The sequence below is a fragment of the Callionymus lyra genome, chromosome 12 (assembly GCF_982586985.1).
Source record: "Callionymus lyra chromosome 12, fCalLyr1.hap1.1, whole genome shotgun sequence".
Classification (NCBI taxonomy): domain Eukaryota; kingdom Metazoa; phylum Chordata; class Actinopteri; order Syngnathiformes; family Callionymidae; genus Callionymus; species Callionymus lyra.
This window is the reverse complement of record NC_141829.1, coordinates 13,560,729-13,581,961: the sequence shown is the minus strand read 5'-3', so window position 1 is coordinate 13,581,961 and position 21,233 is coordinate 13,560,729. Positions and strand designations below refer to the sequence as shown.

The following is a 21,233-nucleotide window of genomic DNA, read 5'->3' as shown; positions in this document are numbered from 1 at the left end:
TTTACGACGCAAGAAACAACCAAACCGTCTCAACTCACAAAGAAATTCCCATTTACACGTTGACAAAAGAACCAACAAAGTCAGTCGTGTGCATCGACTTTATTGCTCCCACGGCTTCAAAACAAGCATTTACTACTTTTTTTTTCCTCTTATTTATTAACCTCAGTTAAAAAAATATCTGTTTTCTTACATCTCACAATGTATTTTCCAGCCCAGTGTCTTAACATAGTTGAATTTACACCAAAAATACACAGAAGAAAAATTGTCAGATTCTTTTCGATATAAGTAAATAAATAAAGATGCTGACTTTTATTTGGATCGAGTGTATAGGCACATGTCCCTGTTGTGTTCAAATTTACCCCTAAATATGCTGACATCGTGGTTTCAATTCTGTGATGTGCTACGTTTGGGCCTTCAAGCAGTGCAAAAAACATTGACTAGAGTTTAAAAAAAAAAAACATGCACTATCAACGCGTCAGTCATAATGCACGTCGATCCTTCGAAGGAAACCGTGGCTTTGATGCAGAGACAGTCCACGACCCCTGAGTCGACCTTCGAGAGAAGACGACGGATATGTGTTTCGGATACCTCCGCGATAAACACTTTATTCAAACCACTCTAGACTCTACTCCGAGTCTGCTACAGACGACAGCCGACATCCCAGAAAGGTCTAAAACAATCTATGTACGAAGCAGAATCTTGACTTTTACACACCAGATGTGCAAACTACTTTTTTTTTTAGAAAAAGGCATCTGATACAATATTTAAATATATTTGTTCTTCTAATGTTAGTACAGTGAAGAAAGATCCTCTAGAAAAGTTAGTACGGTGTCGACCGGATGAGTTTCCGACAGCTTTATTTCTCAGAAGGTCTCGCCGAGAAGACACCGAACCGAGGGACACGTTTCCACCGGGGTTAGCTAGTTATGCTAAATGTAGCATATCGTTGTTTTTTCGTTATTCATCCGTTTTTATGACACCATGGTTGTTTGTCCAAGAAGCAAACAATGAGTTATTGTTATTCTACTTAGATTATTACCGTCTGTAATAATAAAAGTCTGTTATAAAGTTGTTTTTGTTTTTTAAATTGATCAGATTTTTTTGCTAAAGTAACATTAGCCTGTGAATTGTGACGAGTCAAGACACATGTTTCAATCGAATTTATATATATATAAAAAACTGTAAATTAGTGAAAATGAGTAAAACAAAAAGTCTATATCATTTATGTTTACTCTTCTTATCTGAAAGTCTGTGAATATCCTTTTTTTTTTTATTATTTTGGTAACATTATCATCGTCATTAATGGGATAAAGATCAAAACCTTTATTTGGAAACAAATCTTTTTTAAATATAAAAAATTGTATTTAAAAAAAAGAAGCATCTCAATCTTCTGCTCATCCTTACATTTTGGCGGGTTATTCCCTCTTTATTTGCGGTATTGACGCTTTATTTCTGTTGCTATGATGGCTTGAGTCCAGCAGGGGGCAGTGTTGCGTTGACCAGCCTAAATCGTGAGGTAGGTTAGTCAATGTTGAAGAAGACAAATTGAAGAAGAGCAAGCACAGGCTGGTGAAGCAAGCATTCATGCTGATAAATACCAACGTAAAAGTTAAATCCATGGATCCTTTAAATATGTACACGTGTCGACTTTTGAATTTTGCTGCATGTTTGGTGTGAAGAGAATTTTAAAAATACATCACAAGAAGAAGAAAAAAAAAAAGGAACGACAAGCTGAATGTCTGCAGATCCCGGGGCCGCCCGTCGGTCAATTACAGCATCACGAGTCAGAAGTTTGAGGTGTTTTTATGGAAAAGCTGCACCTGGTCCGTGAGAGTCGGGCGGCGAGCTGGAGGAGGCCGGGCTCGTTTCCGTGGAGATGAGGATGAGCGGAGACGGTGGGGGTCCGGCAGTGTGGTGCTGATGCTGCCGCGCGTGTCTCTGGACACATGCAGTAGTAAGGCTGTCAGCAGTGGGGGCGCTCACGCTCGCCAGGCTCGGGAAAGAGTCTTTGGATTCGGGATTGTTCCCGTCTGGGCGGAGGTTCGGTCCCTGAGGGTTGGTTCAGAACATGACGTGTCAATCAATGATCAGAAACTACATTCAATGTATTTGTCCAATAAAGTTTCTTCTGAGCTTCACTCAAACAAACACACAATAAAAAAGAGCAGACACAAAAATAATCATGGGTTTAAAGAGGTGTAAGAAAATTTAGATACACTTAAATACACTTAAATATAGTTTAATATATATATATATCGATATTCAAAAGTGTTGAATTAAAAAAGGATATATTTTTATTATTATAGTTGTTTAAATGTTTATATTTGAGTTAAGTGTTTTTAAAATAAATAATTAGACATTTTAAACTTACAATTATCGTTCAAATATTCAGTGTTTGTTCATTTTTGTGCTGCAATTAAACTTCCAGCCACCAGATTGCAGCAGTTATTATGTCCTCTTGAAGCTAAAGGGAAAAATTAAATCCAACAAGATCCTGACTGGGACTGAGGACGAGAGGATACAGTCGACTCCAGCAGCTTTTAAAGCTGATGTTTTGACATATTTTGGTTTTTCAAAACAAATGGAAGCAGTTACTTCATCAAGAGTCATGTGGTCTGTAAATACGGCAACACCAGAGTCAAGTACTCGACAATACTACAAATATATACTTGTTATTACAGTATCACTATATATTGTATTGTCGCTCTGTATCGTGATACGCATCATATTCCAAAATTCTTGCCAATACACACTCCTACTGATTTATAAACGCATCAGCAGTCTCAGTGTATACAAACCATAAAACACAAATATATCACAAACCTACACACAACACGAAAAAGCACACACTGACAGACACACACTCTCGATGAGTTCATAAATCTGATACTAAATGAATCCATTACAGTTTGACCTTCAGGTGACCCTGGACTATGAATAGAAACCCAATAACGAGATCCTCACCTGAGGCCCTGGATGGCTGAAGAAGTGGGCGGCGGCCGTCGTCGGGGTCGTGGCGGGGGTCGCGGTCGTCGCCGGTTGAACCTTGACGGCCAGCCTGTGATAGTCCGGGCTGGAGGTCACGGTGCTGTAGGCCGGGGGTCCCGGGGTCGGCTGTCGCTGCAGCAGCTGCAGGATGGTCTGGATGTCGGACATCAGCTGAGACTCGAGTCTGGGAGAGAGAAGGAATTAAGAATTAAACTATTTTAACAAAAGATTGAGGTAAAAAGGTCGTTACGACAAGTGGGTTTTTGACCAGCAGGAGGCGCTGCCGCACCTCTTCACCCGGATCGTTGAAGCGCGTAAACTGCTGCTGCTCCTCAACTGAGATAATGAGTCTGAATTTAAGGTGTGAATTCAGTGTTTTGCAGCTTAAATTAACTCCCGGGAGACGCTATGAACACATGAGGGTGAGTGGATGATGGGTTTGTAGGACTCCTTGTTTATTGTCCTAGTTTTTTTCCTACTCGAAGTTGTCGCTCACTGATGCGCCTTCATCTAGTTGCAAAAAAACAATGTTTTTTGGCTCCACATTTCGATTGTTATATTCCGGCCAGGAATACCACCTGCCGTGGATTTGCCCGTTTGTTCAGGTGGCTCGCTGGCAGCACATGTGTGCAGTAATATCTCTTCCCTGAAATATTCAAACGGCATCAATCCTCACTCCTGTTTTATTCATTTCACTCCGAGTCCGAGCAGGTATTGAGTGTTTTTTATTAAGTCCCAAATCGACGGTTTGGGTTCAGTGTTGGAAAACAAACAAGACATATTTATACTAAAATGAAGTGATGATCATCATGTTTACTGAAGGAATTGTTTTTCGTCTGTTTACAACATTTTACTTAACTTTTTAAGGTTCTACTGGGTTGTACTTGGTATACATTACTACTTTTGAGATAAAGAAGGTATCAAACTACAAATATTAAATATATTTCAGGGAAAATTGGTTAAAATAATTGGTTTAAACTCTGTTAGGGCTTATTTTTATTATACAAGTTTTCTTATTATCTAGTAGAATTCAAAGTTTTAAGTCTCATTCAAGTATTAATCAGCATTTATCGTGTAGAAAAACAATGTTTTAAACAATTCTAACAAAGGCTGTTTTTTTTTATAGCAAACATAATAGTTAGTTTTTACCATTACATGTGCTGTACAAGGTAAATAATAAAAAAAAAAAAATTGTTGAATATGAGAAAAAACTTTGTGATATTGATAATTAATTTAAAGCTCAAACAACAACTGATATTTATGAATTTATGAACAATATACAAATACATTTTAAGAAAAAAATGTATGCTATAATTATTTTAAATAAATATGTTTCTTTTTCAAATAAATTGTTAATACGGCAAGTATAATGAAATATAATTAATTTTTTGAAAAACAAAAACCCTACGTTTTCACGGAATAAAGTAATTATCCGTGAAATTTAGAATAATTTACTTATATAATAATAGTATAAATACATGTATATAGCTGTATAAAATATTATTATCATTATGAATAATATGCTTATATTTTCAGTTTAGAAAATGGCAACTAAAAAGGAAAGATAAAACAAAATAAAAAACATATATTAAAAACAAAGTAATTGATTTAAAGCAAAATACTGAAATTATGAAATTCAACAAAATCTAAATAAATATATATTACATTAAAGTATAATCCAGAATAAGTATTTTTTTAAATGAAATAAATATGCTTCTGTTTAAGTGTGGATGTGGTTACACACAATATTAATGAATACATAATTTAATAATCTTTACACAGAATAAATGATAAATGTTGCTGAAATTGAGTTAAAAAAAATACAAATCAATACAAAAAAGGAAATAATTGTATAAAACTTCTATAAACCTGTATGAATATTTACTATTAATATTGATAGTTTGATAATGTAAATAGTTTATACTGTAGTTACTAAAAAGGACATATAAGATAAATAAAATAAAAATTAAATATATAATAAAATAAATTTAAAGCAAACAACAACTAAAATTATATAAAAGATATAAAAGGTAATGTGAATATATATATTTATTGTTATATATTATATGACTAGAATTACTGATAATATATCAAGGTTAATTGTTTATAAAATGAGGGATAAATCATATTAATTTATACAGAAATAAATTAAAATAATAATGCAGTATATACTGATATACTCATTTATTAACTCATGTCCAGGTTTTTAATGATTTTCCGTGAAGCACCTCATCTTTGCTGATGGTGTGAAAAAGAAAAGAAAATCCAGTGGAAATTGACCTAGAAAAGAAGAGCTGACGAACAACTACCTGGAGCTAAATGTTATTCAGAGGGATGAGATCCACCATCAACGCTGCTGACTCGGGACGATTTGTACCTGTTCAGGTGTTCCTGGAGCTGACCTAAGCGCTGTTCCACCTCTCCGAACGTGAGCTCGCTGGCAGAGTTATCGTCCTCCCTGCAGTCCGGGAACTGTGCTGACTCATCCAGGTAGTCCGCCGGCTTCTTACAGACCCATTTGTCACAGCACAGATCTGCGAGGACGCGAACAACATGTTAGTAACGGCCCGCACATGTGGGTCGACCCGCGTCATCGCCGGAGAAACAAGAGGCGCCCCCAAACCCTAAAATAGGGTGTAATTAATCTCCGAAGAATAGCGGCTCGTGATTCATCACACTTTTGTCCGGAGAGGATCTAGTGTAGCCAAGAGCGCGGCGGTGTTATCGCCCCGGGCCAGGCCTCCGTCCAGAGAGTGTCATGACCCTTTTTTAAAGGGGATCTGTGATTACTCTATCAGCTGCTGCTCAGGTGGCTTCAAGCAGCCACCGTGAGTCGTGGAGATACCGGCGTGGTTTGTTCTCTCAGCCGTGAATGGCACTTGGCTTTGCACCTGTGTGGCTTTTTTTTTTTTATGTCCAGCCTTCCTGCCACAAATACAGATGAACACGAGCTCAACTCTGATCCCAGACCATCTATGATGAATACAAAATTGTATATCACAGCTGCAGGGTAGAGGCTAGTGCACTACTACTACTAAATACTGTATCTTTCAAAATCTTTTAAATAATTTTCATTTTTTTGCTGTTGTTGTTCCTTTTAAATCAATTTGTTATTATACAGTATATATATATATATTTTATATATTTATTTATCTTTCATTTTTAGTAACCATCTTGCTTGATGGATCTACTGACTCCTTTAAGAAACATCTTAAGACGTTTTTATTTGTTCAGGCTTTTCCTTGATTTTCTGGAACTCCTGTTGTGTTATCAGTTTTATCTTGATCTTTAAAGTATATACTTTTTTGAATATTGTTTTGATTGTTCAAGCGCTTTGTGACCCTGGTCTAGAAAAGCGCTATACAAATAAAAATACTTACTTACTTATGAAGATGTTCTAATAGACGTTTTATTTATTTTTATTATTGTTATATTATTTACATTTTTTGTTTTTTGTATTTAATTTTAAACTATATTTCAGTGATATTTATCCCTCTCCTTTATTCAGTGGAAAAAACATTACATGTTACAAATATTAAACAAAATACATGTTGCCACACTCACAATACATTAAAACGTAACCATATTTATTTAATCTTAAATAAACCATCTAATCTAAACCATTAAATGTAAATATGCTGCAAAAACATTTGAATAATTATTATAATAATTATTTATAAAGTTATATAGAGGTTTTATACACATTCTTTTGTCTTGTTTAGCATTTATTTTCTATTTTCTCCTTTATTCAGTGAATAAATAATGATTATTAATAAATTAATTCAAGTTGCCACATTCACAATAGATTTAAAACAGAAACATATTTATTTAATCTTAAATAAAATATTTAAAATAATTTCCATTGTTGTTTGCTTTACGTCAATATTATTATTTTGTATATGTTTATTTTTTCAGCTTTGTGACCCTGCCCCAAAAGTGCTATATAAATACAAATGACTTACTTACTTCCTTACTTTTTAGTAACCATCTTATAAGCCGTTAATATTTTTATACTATTAACAATTATAATCATTATTAACACAGGTATATAGATAGATTTAATTCAGTTGAGTTTGCTTTAAATCAATTTAAATATATATTTGTATTACAGGATTCAATATATAATATATATAGTGGTTTATATTCAGAAAATCTCCAGAATGAAATGAAATAAACTGACCATTTCAATTTTTTAAACTTTTCATTTAAAATATTAACATACATTTTATCTTGGAAATTCAACATGCTTTGCCGCCCAGCTGACCAATCACAGCGGTCGATCAGTTCTAACATCATGGGAGTCACGGTTCGGTTGCCACCATAAGTAAGGTTGGTACAATAAATTAGTTTTTTAGTTTTTTTTATCTGCCGTTTTACTTATATTTTCTGTTCCAACATTGTGGAAAATTACAATTTTGGCTTTCCTGATACATCCTGTGCAAAAAATATTTTAGGTTAAAAACTCGTGTCATACTCTAAAATGAACAAAATTAAACTTCAAATAAAAGTTAAACTTGATAATGAAAGACTGGAACTCAATGAGAAATAGTTAAGATAGTTGGAGCCTTAAAGGAATACAAGCCAGTTTCTGACCCAGAGAGATTCGGATCTTTAGGCCAAAACTGTCCCAGAACTCCCTGATTGTAATCCGTGTCATGCATTCACACAGTAAACATCTTGAAATCTATCTGTATTTTTGCCAGAAAAACATGTTTTTTTGTCAAAGAAAACAGGAAGTTTATGCAAAAAATTCCCCTCATACCATCAAAAGAAGGAGTCCTCGAGCTGTTCCTGGCCTGGATGTGTCCGACGAGATTTGAGTCCGACTCCGGGGCGCAGGGCGACGCGGGACCCAGGAGTTCCGAGCTTCTCTTCAGGCACGAGTCCGACTCCCTCTCCCGGTCCAAGTCTGCACCCACTTCCTTGTTCTCCCCTGTGGAGCCGCCATCCACTCAAGTCAGCGTCACGGACCCTCGACGCCATCGAGAGCTTTTTACTCGACATTCAAGATGCGCTCGACTCACCTTTGGACTCGTCCGGAGTGAACGAGATCCTCCGCTTCATGTTCTTGGGGGGCTCCAGGTCCGAGTCGCCCCCTTGGGAACCGGAAGGCTGCAAAAGGAAAACCAACCCGTGAAAATTTGTAACTGAAAATTCCAACGTTTTTAAGTACAAACTCTTAAAAGTCTGACCTTGGGGGAGTCGTCTCTGAGGTTAAAGGTCAGCTCCAGGTTGTGGAAGAAGGTGTCGGCGAACTCGGGGTACATGTCCAGCACCTCCATGAGGTCCTCCCTCTGAATGGTGCTCATGTCGCAGTAGCTCAGGGCTCGCACGTCCGCGTTGGACTTCCCGGGTTTGGCGAACATGTGGATCATCTCTCCGAAGATGTCGTTCTTACCTGGTCCGGGAGGAAAGATCCATTTACACATCGATCCGTCACCAAGAAAGAGTTTTTGAAAAGTTACAAAAAATTAATTTAACTAAGTATAAGTAAAAGTTTAGTAGGAATACTAAGGTATATGTACTTGCAGTGTACTTAAAGCATAGTAATGTGATAGTTCTGAGGCACAATTTAAGTGTACAGAAGTATACTTTCAGGCATACTTATCTTAATACAACCAGTTTACTCTGAAAACACTCCAGGTTAGTTTAGTTAACAGAGATACACTTACGCTATTCTCTCTACTACCACTGTACTAGGTATATACTACTACTAGTAAGTAAATAAAGAAGAGTAGACTTGGACGTCAAAGTAAACTTCAAGTATACTATTTCAAATTTGGTATTAAATTAGTATACTCAAAATACACTTGAATATCTTCATTTTATACTTAGGTATTTCAAAAGTAAAATTCAAGTATACTACTTAAATTTGAGTATGAAATTGAAGTTAAATTCAAGTATACTACTTCAATTTGAGTATGAAATTGGTATACTCACTGTACACATGAATATCTTTTTTTTGCGGAGGGATGTCAAAAGTAAAATTTAAGCATACTACTTCAAATTTAGAATACAAAAAGTATACTCATAGTACGCTTGAATATACTCATTTTGCTAAGAGGTGTCATAAGTGAACCTCAAGTGTACTACTTCAATTTAAAGTGTATGCAAAGTACATTTGAATAGACATGTTTTTGCTAATAGCTTTCAAAAGTAAAAGTCAAGCATTCTACTTCAATTTAAGTATAAAATATGTATACTTATAGTACACTTGAATATACTTGTTTTTGCTAATGGACTTCAAAAGTAAAAGTCAAGAATACTTCCTCAATTATAGTATTAAATATGTATACTCATAGTACACTTGTATACATTTGTTTTTGCTAATGGATTTCAAATGTAAAAGTACATCGTACTACTTAAATTGTAATATTAAATATGTATACTCATAGTACACTTGAATACATTTGTTTTTGCTAATAGATTTCAAAAGTAAAAGTCAAGTATACTACTTAATTTTGAGTATTACATATGTATACTTTTAGTACACTTGAATATACTTGTTTTTGCTAATGGATTTCAAAAGTAAAAGTCAAGTATACTACTTCAATTTTAGTACTAAATATGTATACTCGTAGTACACTTGAATATACTTGTTTTTGCTAATGGATTTCAAAAGTAAAAGTCAAGTATACTACTTCAATTTTAGTACTAAATATGTATACTCGTAGTACACTTGAATATACTTGTTTTTGCTAATGGATTTCAAAAGTAAAAGTTAAGTATACTACTTCAATTTTAGTACTAAATATGTATACTCGTAGTACACTTGAATATACTTGTTTTTTCTAATGGATTTCAAAAGTAAAAGTTAAGTATACTACTTCAATTTTAGTACTAAATATGTATACTCGTAGTACACTTGAATATACTTGTTTTTGCCGATGTAAACCTGACTGACTAAATGACCCTCAGCTGCGTCCTGGAGTAAACATCCAACAACGAAGGACACATTAGCATCAGAGCTAAGTGGGCTCATCTCTCAGATCGGTGACTTTCCCAGCATGCCTGTTAATAATGGGTTTTGTGTGATTCGGCAGCTTTTCGATTGAGCTTAAACCTCGTTCTGTCAGGTGCAGCTTTGGAAAGCATTCATCTCACAAATTATGTCACGTTTAATCCGGCTTGGCCTGCATCACCTGATAATGGTTCAAACATGATGAAAAATGAGGGGGGAAAAAAAAACATTTTGCTTTCATAGGACAGTGAACCGAGTTGCCCTTGTCGGTGCAAATCACTAGAAGTGACCTCTGACTACCAAGCTAGCAGGTCCAGCCAGGACGTTCACACCGGTGTGGTCGGCTGGTCTGGAGGGGTTTGAACTGGAAAAATATCATCATTAAAAAATTAATTAAAATTAAAGTGTTGATTAAATTGCTCTTAAATTAATCTTCGACCTCTATTGTACTTTATAGAATTCTTTTAACAGGATATTAAGCCCCAAAAAACACTTTTTGGTTGGTCACCGCGCATAATTAATCCCCCGGAAGTCTCCAACTCCAAGGGACTCGTTGTATAAACAAAGCAGGGCGTGATCACAGCTGGGTGGAAGAGGAGTGAAGGCATTATTACGTCATAATGGACTCTGCTCTCGTAACCTCTCCTTCGCTGAGATTTCAGACGGGGGAGAACTTTATAAAGTGATAAGTTAAAACCATGGCCATGATGAACTATAAATATTTAATTTGTGGTATAAAGTGTCCTGGTTTCATTCAGTTGAAGTTTTTTTGAAATAGCTTTTTAAAAGACGATAGCATATGCGACGTGTGACGTCATCACGTAGGTACAACCTGGACAAAAATAGCAGGACACACTCAAAAATCGTACTTACACTGGTACAACACAAATGGGAAAGCCTTGGCTACCATGCTAGCAAGCTAAAGGAAGTGACTGATAAGATATTTGCTAAAAATAAATAAATTATAATACTGCATTGTGCCTTACTAACGGAAAATTCCTTTTTTTTTAAACATTTCTGTTGTAATAACATCCAAATATATTTAACAATATAATCGCTAATGATAGGATGCTAACACTAGCAAAGCAGTTGTCTATGCCTTGCGGCTAAAGCTACGAGGAAAGCTAAAGTAGGTTATTTTCTTGACTTACTTAACTATCAAAAATATGTTGTTTTTGTTTAAGAAATAAATAAATATTTTGCACTAGCATCTAAAAATTGGTGAATACATTTAAATCCTTAAACGAATATATTGTGTAATTTCCCCCAGACGCACAAACATTGCTAGATTTCTCTGCTACTGTTTTGTTCCAAACCTGAGATGATGGTGATTCCACAAAGGTGTGAAAATGAAAATAGTCATCCATCCATCCATCCATCCATCCATCCATCCATCCTTTTATATTTTGTTTACACACAACATTAACTCAGTTTACCTCCATTTTTACCCTCATAATTGTTCCGTCAATCCCGACACATGAGCTGAATTTAAAGAGGTTTCATTTACCCAGAATGGCGACCACGATGTCGTCCTTCAGGATCTCGATGGATCCGCGGGAGAGGAAGTACAGCGCCGTGAGAACGTCCCCGCTGTGGACCAGGGTGTCGCCGGGAGGGGCGTGAGTGGTTTTGAAGTGCATGGCCAGTGCCCTCAAGCAGCCTTTGGTGGCTCCTGTGAACGCCTTGCAGTCGTCCAGAAGGTTCTTGTTGAGGTGGAGGCAGATATCCGCCTGCAGGCACTCGGGAAAACCTTTTAGCACCTGCGAAGCCGACAAATGATGGTGAGCCGTGGCGCCGGGAAAACTTGAATTTTCAACGATACAGTCCCTAAGGTTGTTGAGTTAACTTGTTAATTTTGGTCAGTTGCATCCACGATACTTCAAACACACAACATTCTTTAGTTAAGATGCTTCATTGTGTCCCAAAATGTATTTTTCTAAATCGTTATTGAAATAAAAAAGAACCGTCTGGCTTCTTGTAACTGACCTCTCTAATAAATACACTTATTTCTAGTTTAAATTTTTTTTCGTTGCAAGGAAATGTACATTAATATTTACAAAGTTAAGGGTTTTTAATAGCAGTTACAACAAAAACACTTTACAGAAAAAAGTAAAAGTACACTCAAATTTGTTAAATTCAGTTTATAAACATTTAAATGGCTACAATAAATACATACTATTTTTTTTAACTATTCCGACACCATTTTATTCCTAACTTAATATTTGACGTACAAAATATTGAACCATTTAAATCTGCAAAAGTAACAAAACCAAGATTCTCCACAGCAACAATGTGAAAATATTGTAATTAAGAAAATATTTAAATTCCTTCTAGGGTTGTCAAAAGTATCTGAAAACACCAAAAAAAAGTATCAATACACTAAAATCTGGATCTGGATCCAATCCTTGTTTTCAAAAGTGTCAATACCACCCACCAACTGTTTTTTATATATATATAATGGTTAAATGTATGTATTAATGTAAAAAAATGGATTATTCTTGGATTTTATTATTTTGAGTCTAACATGATTTATTTTTCCAGTACCGCTGTCAAGTTGAATCTTTTATTTTTGTCATCGTTAAACAACCCTCCTCCCTTGCTTTTTTACCTCTTTTATTGTTTTTTTTTTCAAAATGGTATTTAAGTGGCCGCCGACCAAGAATCAGGCTCTTGAGGTTTGTGCCTCAAATCGAGTTTCTACCGCCTCAGCATGCTGCCTCTCAGAGGGGGGTCTCTTGAAAAATGGATTGAACAAAAAGAAAAAAAACAATTCAGGGAATCTGCGGTCTTTCCAGCGTGTGAAAGAAATAGAGGTTTACATGTAACGTTTTTCAAAGCACGTCCGTTTATCTACTTATAATAAAAAGGTGAACAACTACAAATCTGTGTTGACTCAAGGTAATAACTCGTTTAAACAAACTCAACTATTATCGTGTTTTATTAGCAATAGTAATATTAAATCATGACATTATTCAGGATAAAATGCAACTATTTGTCTTTACTTGCTCAGCGTGTTTAACTTTAAACTTCAGCCCAGTTTTTAAGTTATGTAAAGGTGTGGACTAGGGGCTAGACGGGGGCCCTTTGACTGTATTTATGCGGCCCTAATGAAGAGTAATAATACTGATTATGAAGAAATGTTTCTGACGGCAAATATTGAATATTGTTACTGCTTTTTATAATTTATTATACTTATAGTTCAACTCGTAAAATGTATTCTAACCTTTGTGTTTATCTCAGGGGTCAAGGTGACCCGAAGGCCGGGAAAAAAGTTGTTTTATCTTTTGTCTTGCTTCAGGGTCACGATGGACGACCTCCACCACTGCATATGTTATTTATGGAAGCCAGGGAGGTCGTTCACCTTGACCCAGAGACAACACAATGATTCATGTTTTTTTCAGGACTTCATTTCTCATTTTGCCCAATTTTTTGTCCTTTAAAAAACTAGACAGATAATTGCAATCTGTATATACTGTATACAAATATAAAGTAAATCAAGTTTAAATTATTCATCCAGTCGTTATTCATTCATTCATTTTCTAAAGGTTATTTTTCTTCAAAATCTTCTCCTCCTTGAAGGTCCCTCACAGTAATCCCAGGAGAAAATGTGGACCTTAAGGAAATTAAAATGCTTACTGCTGCCCTTGAAGTTACCGAGAAAATTATTATTAAACCTAATAACTAGTAGATCACCACATAAAGGAGCTCAATGTTGTACAGAACTCTCTCATGTTGAGAAAAGAAAACTTAAACAAAATAAAAAAAAAATAGAAATTACCTCCTGGAGTCCAAGACGAAGAGCAGGGAGTAAAAAAGAAACAAGATGTTTAGAACCGGACGCTAGTTTCTGTCGGCGATCCGCCGTCATTTACCGTGTTCATGTCGATGCCGTTGGTGTAGGTCCAGGAGTGCTGGAAGTATTCCTCCAACCTCTGCCTCAGCGGGTTGGGAATCTGGTGGAAGCGGATGAACTCTTTGACCCGGAGCATCTGAGCGTGGTACCGGGCCGTACCCGAGTACAGTCTCTGGATGATGGCCGAGACGTTTCCAAAGATACTGGCGTACATGAGTGCTGCCAATCAGATATGAGATGTCAATCTTAAACAGTCGGGTAAACATTTGAATGACTATGGGAAACTACTGCTTTATCAGAAAAACTGGAGGAAAACAATATTGTACATGAGATACAATCACGTAAAGGATAGTAAATATATAGCATCCAATGAAGAGAAAAAGGTTAGCATTCAGTTTAGCCACATTATAATGTTGTTATTATGTAATTACAGCCACATTCCAATGTTGTTATTATGTAATTACAGCCACATTCCAATGTTGTTATTATGTAATTACAGCCACATTACAATGTTGCTATTATGTAATTACAGCCACATTTTGTGACCCTGGTCTAGAAAGGCGCTATATAAATAGAGATTATTATTGTTATTATTATTATTAATAAAATGTTCTTATTATGTAATTACAGCCACATTCCAATGCTGTTATTATGTAATTACAGCCACATTCCAATGTTGTTATTATGTAATTACAGCCACATTCCAATGTTGCTATTATGTAATTACAGCCACATTCCAATGTTGTTATTATGTAATTACAGCCACATTCCAATGTTGTTATTATGTAATTACAGCCACATTCCAATGTTGTTATTATGTAATTACAGCCACATTCCAATGTTGCTATTATGCAATTACAGCCACATTCCAATGTTGTTATTATGTAATTACAGCCACATTCCAATGTTGTTATTATGCAATTACAGCCACATTAAAATGTTGTTATTATGTAATTACAGCCACATTCCAATGTTGTTATTATGCAATTACAGCCACATTCCAATGTTGTTATTATGTAATTACAGCCACATTCCAATGTTGTTATTATGTAATTACAGCCACATTAAAATGTTGTTATTATGTAATTTCAGCCACATTACAATGTTGTTATTATGTAATTACAGCCACATTCCAATGTTGTTATTATGTAATTACAGCCACATTCCAATGTTGTTATTATGTAATTACAGCCACATTACAATGTTGTTATTATGTAATTACAGCCACATTAAAATGTTGTTATTATGTAATTTCAGCCACATTACAATGTTGTTATTATGTAATTACAGCCACATTACAATGTTGTTATTATGTAATTACAGCCACATTCCAATGTTATTTTGTAATTACAGCCACATTAAAATGTTGTTATTATGTAATTTCAGCCACATTACAATGTTGTTATTATATAATTACAGCCACATTCCAATGTTGTTATTATGTAATTACAGCCACATTCCAATGTTGTTATTATATAATTACAGCCATATTCCAATGTTGTTATTATGTAATTACAGCCACATTAAAATGTTGTTATTATGTAATTTCAGCCACATTATAATGTTGTTATTATGTAATTACAGCCACATTACAATGTTGTTATTATGTAATTACAGCCACATTACAATGTTGTTATTATGTAATTACAGCCACATTACAATGTTGTTATTATGTAATTACAGCCACATTACAATGTTGTTATTATGTAATTACAGCCACATTACAATGTTGTTATTATGTAATTACAGCCACATTACAATGTTGTTATTATGTAATTACAGCCACATTACAATGTTGTTATTATGTTATTACAGTTTCATCTTATATCTTCTTGTTGGAGGTTGAGAGGAATTGATTATACGCAGTCGAACTTTTGGCAGAGATGGTCGGTACCATAGTGGTACCGGTTCTACTTTTTGTTATGTTTAATAATTGAATTATTGTTTTTGGTAAATATTGAATTCAACAAAAAATTTAATTCAATGGTTGAATTTTATTCAGGTGAAGAGTTTTATTTTGTAAACACAATTATTAAAAAAATAATCATTTAAAATTCACCATTTTTAATTCATAGCCTAAAAAAATGTTGTTATAATAGCGCCAACATTTTTTAATTTTTTTTTTTTACATACAGAATTGGATATTCTAATTCAAAAAATACAACAATACATTTTCTTAATTTGGTATTAAATAAATATTCTATGCCTTTATATATATAATATATATATATATATATATATATTAACCTAAAATGGCTACAATAATTATATATAATAATTTGTACTCTTTGATTCATTTTGAAAATTTAATTCAGAAAAAACAACCTGTCAATATACAAATAATTTAAATCAATTATTCAATAAAATAATGAAATCCTTCTTTGAATATTTTTAATGTAAAAATGAAACCAATAAATGAGTACACCCCTCACATATCTGCAGATATTTAAGTATATCTTTTCATCGGCCAACACTGACAAAAGGACACGTTGACACAATGGAAAGTATTCTGTGTAAAGTTTATATAACAGTGAAAATGTATTCTTCCCTCAAAATAACTCAATATACAGCCATTAATGTCTAAACCACCAGCAACAAAAGTGAGTTCACCCCTAAATGTCCACATTGAGCACTGCTTGTCATTTCCCTCATGTGACTCGTTACCAGGTCTCAGGTGTGCACAGGTGTGTTTCGATGACAGCTCCGTGAAATACTAAAGCAAAGCATGATCCCTTCCCTCTGCAAACTGGGTCGCAGGGCAGTGTTCCAGCATGATAATGACCCCGGACACTATACTGGTGGCCATATCAAATACTGACACTTCAGGAACGTTCACTAAGGGGTGCACTCACTTTTGTTGCAAGGGGTTTAGCTAGTAATGGCTACATTTTTAATTATTCTGAGGGGAAAATAAATGTAACCTATTATGGAAGCAACACAGAATACTTTTTATTGTGTCAAAGTGTCATTTCTTCAGTGTTGGCCCCTGAAAAGATACACTTACCGTATTTTCCGCACTATAAGGCGCACTTAAAAACCTTTAATTTTCTCAAAAAACGACAGCGTGCCTTATAATCCGGAAGCCACTTGTATATGAACATTACCTGGTCACATCGTGACGGACGTCTATGGAGTGATATTACTGCCACCGGTTTGAGCGAGTGTGTCTTGGTTGTTGTACACTCAAAGTCACTCTGCTGCGCACTCAACCAGTCATATATGTGCGTTCAACATGTCATACACGCGCACTCTAGCCGTCATACATGCGCTCAACTTCTCTGCTGCGCACTCAACATTTGTCTGCTCACAACACCAGTCTCACGCGCAGCTGCTTGAAGCCTTTTAAACATAATTTGAACATCGTTACCATGGGAGGGAATTCCTAATAGTGTGGAAAATACGGTAAATATCTGCAGAAATGCGAGGGGTGTACTCACTTTTCTGATACACTGTACTTATGCTAGCTTCACACAACCTCGCTCTATTTTGAGAAATGTAACGGCAGATACACAATATTTTGTGTGACACATTTTTGAATGACAACAACATTCAACAGGAGCTACTCACAGCCGATCAGCATGACGCAGATGGAGAAGATCTTCTCCGAGTTGGTGTTCGGAGACACGTTGCCGAACCCCACACTGGTCAGACTGCTGAAGGTGAAGTAAAGCGCCGTGACATACTTGTCCTTGATGGAGGGTCCCGATGTGGGGTCGCTGTAGTTGTATCTCTTCCCGATCGACACCCCGAGATTGTCCAACCAGCCGATCTTGTGCTCCAGGTAAGGCTTCTCCACGTTGCCGATGGCGTACCAAATGCACGCCAGCCAGTGGGCGATGAGGGCGAAGATGCACATGAGCAGCATCAGGACCGCCGCGCCGTACTCGGAGTAGCGGTCCAGCTTACGAGCCACACGGACCAATCGCAGGAGCCTCGCCGTCTTCAACAGTCCAATCAGAGTCGTCGTCTGAAGAAAGACAGTTGTCAGGTTTTCAGTAGAAGTTCAAGGAAATTTAAAATACCTTTTATTTTTTCAAGATACCGTATTGATATTCAATTAATTAAAAAATATAATAAAATATATATATCTATATATATATTTTTAATCCCTGGCTTTCAAATCACATTTTATTTGGAATCAAGGTTATTTTAATGTGTTTAAAATATAATAATAGGATTTTAAAAATGTACGATTGAAAAATAAAAACTTTTAACAAAACAACTGCAGTATTTCAGGAGCTATGAATATACTGTACATAGTACATAGGAACCGGGGTGTAGAAAAATATAAGTATACCGAAAAACCAACAGCACTGTACCGATCTTTTTTTTTCTTTTTTTCCTTGTCTTTTAAATCATTTTTTATTTTTATCATTGTTAACCAATGATATGTCAAATAAATTGTGAATAAAATAAATTGATTTTCTTATTTACAAATAACATAAAATAAACATAAATAAATATAAACACTGTTTGTTCATTTTTGTGTTGCAATTAAACTTCCGGCCGCTAGATGGCATCAGTCCTAACGTCCTCCACATCTAAGCGAACAATGAAATCCTCTGAGATCCCGGAAATGACTGAGGACAAGAGGATACAGTCAACTCAGGCCGCTTTTAAAGCTGATGTTTGGACATATTTTGGTTTCAAAACAAATGAAAGCGGTTTCAACTTCGTCAAATTCTGCAACACCAGAGTCAAGTACTCGTCAATACTACACATATATCATTGTTCTTACAGTATTGCAATATAGCGTATTGTACCACATATTCTTGCCAATACACAGCCCCAGCTTAGAGACAGTAACGAATCATGAAAACCGAGATCGAGACAAAATACTTTGACGAACAAACTCTCACTTTTGAAGCTCAGAGTCGTACACATTGAGAGGTTCAGACGGGGGAGCGTGATGCGCTCGGTGTCATCAGCGGTGTCTTTAAGGAACACTAACCGCCATTGCTAACAGCGCGGTCGTTTCTCTACCTGACAATTACAACGCGACCTTTGAAAGGGAAGTTAATGTCCTGTACGCGAGAGACGCTCGCCCCTCACCGCTGATGATGACAAATTACAAACAGAACCAGCTCCCAGTTTTCCTGCCAAGTCCAAGAAAGGCTCGTCTGAATGTCCACACACCGAACAGGAGCGTCACACAAGGACGGCATAAATAGCGGTATTTGAAAACCAGCTGATTAAACCAAGTGTATTTTATCATATGAAGTGCAAGTTAACGTCAAGGTCAAGTCTTCATGGGGTAGATTTGTTGGTAGAACAACAAACGTCCCTGATGATTAACGCTAACAAGTCACTGGATTAACGGTAATGAGGATGGAAACACACGAGAGAAGCACGGCGATCGATACGCTCCTCCGCTGGATACTGGACAGAAAGTAATTTTGCAAAACATTATGACCAGCTAATGTTGTCCATAATGAGTCTGCTTTAAGCCTGATTTATACCTTGTCGATCCGTGATGGAACAGTTTGTCCTGGTCTAGATGGAAAACCAGAAGATTTTCATTCGTTTTACAAAATGTATTTAATCATTTTCACTTTACTTTATCTAACATACTGACAGATTTTTTTTTCTGATCAAACTTGCACACATTGATCCTGTTGCGACAGCAATTGCGTGACACCAACATGTTTTTCCTCATTGGAGTCAATATAATTGCCTTCGAAAATAAAAAAAACAAATGCTATTCTTTATAATTACACATTTAAACATACCTGTAACTAAGCATCATCTGATGCATTATTTATTACAGCAGAATGTGAAGAAATTCAACAACAAAAATGATAACCATAGGGCAATAAATGCACTTGATGTGTAGCAAGACTGAGATAAAAGTGTTTCTGTATCACATCAGTAAATATCAGTAGTAAAACTCAGCACCAAATCTTTTAATTAAGGCAAAATTTCTCATTTAAACTCAGTTGACAGGGTTTTTTCCAGTAATTACAGATCTTAAGTTGAAGCGAAAGGAACAAATACGGAATATAAACGATAATTTCTACTATACTATTAGTGTTGCTATCGATTTTAAAGTATATTATTCAACAATTACATTATTTTGCTCCACAGAGAGTCACTGCCAAAGTAAAATCCTTCCAGAAATACCTTAACATTCATTTATTTATTATGAAAAGATTATACGAACTTAACAACCAGCTGAGAATTTATAGTTTTGGACAAAAAAAACATTAAATTTAAGTATCGCATCCATTCCTAAAATACTAGACGCTACTGATGCTGCAAAAGAATGATCTTGTCACAAACACACCATGAAGTAACATTTTCATTTGTATCGTTAAGTATCCACATAGTAATAACATAGTCAATTCAAGGAAATGAACAGAAGCAACATCACAGATGGGAAACTGACACTGAATGTAAAGATGAAAGTGTTATTCAGATTCAGACAATATAATGATGCAATTAAAATATCATGTCAGCACATCGTGTGTGTTCGCTCAGATAAACCACAGGGAGTGTTCCACAATCTAATAAAAGTTCAATTAAATTTGAAATGTACCTGCACGACCGAGTACAGAGAAAAAGTCACGGAGCAGATCTCGTCTCTGTCTCTTTGTAATTGGATCTTTGGGTTTTGTGTTTTGGATAAATCAATCAGCGTTCATGTTCTGGAGACCAATCCATAGCGGCCCGGACGACTTTATGGAGGATATTTTTCTTTATTTTCTACTGAAACCGACCACTTCAATGATGGATTGTCCTAAGTATTACTTTGTAGGAGAACTTAGAGGACTACACTTGAACGGTAAAGCTAAACTTTGTTTTAAAACATTTTATATTTATGGGAAAAAGATGGCGGTTTTGATTGGGGAATTTAGTGTCACACCTCAATGTTTACAGACTGAGCGGTTTCGGGTTAGGAATCCGACTCACAGTTTAATTAAACAAAGAATAGAAATCTGATCTGGTTCAAACACACATTGGTTTACTTGTATACAAGTGAGAAAGTAAAAGAGTTTAAATGTCTCTCTCACTTCTTTTTGAAGCACTGAGCTGTTAGTTCGCCATTATATCATCCTCATAATTTAACAAGCAAGATAGTTATCTGGCTTTAAAAGTTTCTAACAACAATTTTTTTTCGATAAGTTACTATCCTCAAGGTCAGACGTTACGTTTACTCCTTTAAAGACCGGTTTCCTGGCACAAATAAATCTCTCATATACTCATATTCCTTCCTCATGCATGCAGTGATAACCATCAGTGATACAATTACAATTAATATTTTATGTGCTTCAGGACTGGTGTGATGCTTTATTGCCAAAATTGTGAGTGATAAATATTTCAATATGATAATATCTTAAAACCACTTTTCAGAGGCTTTTGAAATTAAGCAGATTAAATGAACAGATTTGTAATATATGTTTTAGATTTTTGTTTCCCAAGGATAATGGAAAG

General features: G+C 35.4%; 1 protein-coding gene across 1 annotated transcript in view; it reads right to left on the bottom strand.

Annotated features, from left to right (window-relative positions):
• Positions 1-84: 84 nt before the first annotated feature.
• kcnh7b (potassium channel, voltage gated eag related subfamily H, member 7b) overlaps positions 85-21,233 on the bottom strand; it is a 68,562-nt gene continuing 47,413 nt past the window's right edge. Inside the window, exons 7-16 of the mRNA XM_087804412.1 lie at positions 17,370-17,769; positions 13,822-14,021; positions 13,728-13,730; positions 11,457-11,709; positions 8,181-8,386; positions 8,013-8,100; positions 7,751-7,921; positions 5,366-5,522; positions 2,965-3,172; positions 85-2,049 (exon numbers count right to left, since the gene is read on the bottom strand). Of these exons, the coding sequence (XP_087660538.1) occupies positions 1,804-2,049; positions 2,965-3,172; positions 5,366-5,522; positions 7,751-7,921; positions 8,013-8,100; positions 8,181-8,386; positions 11,457-11,709; positions 13,728-13,730; positions 13,822-14,021; positions 17,370-17,769 (1,932 nt within the window). The 3' untranslated portion in view covers positions 85-1,803. The remainder of the gene's footprint in view (positions 2,050-2,964; positions 3,173-5,365; positions 5,523-7,750; positions 7,922-8,012; positions 8,101-8,180; positions 8,387-11,456; positions 11,710-13,727; positions 13,731-13,821; positions 14,022-17,369; positions 17,770-21,233) is intronic.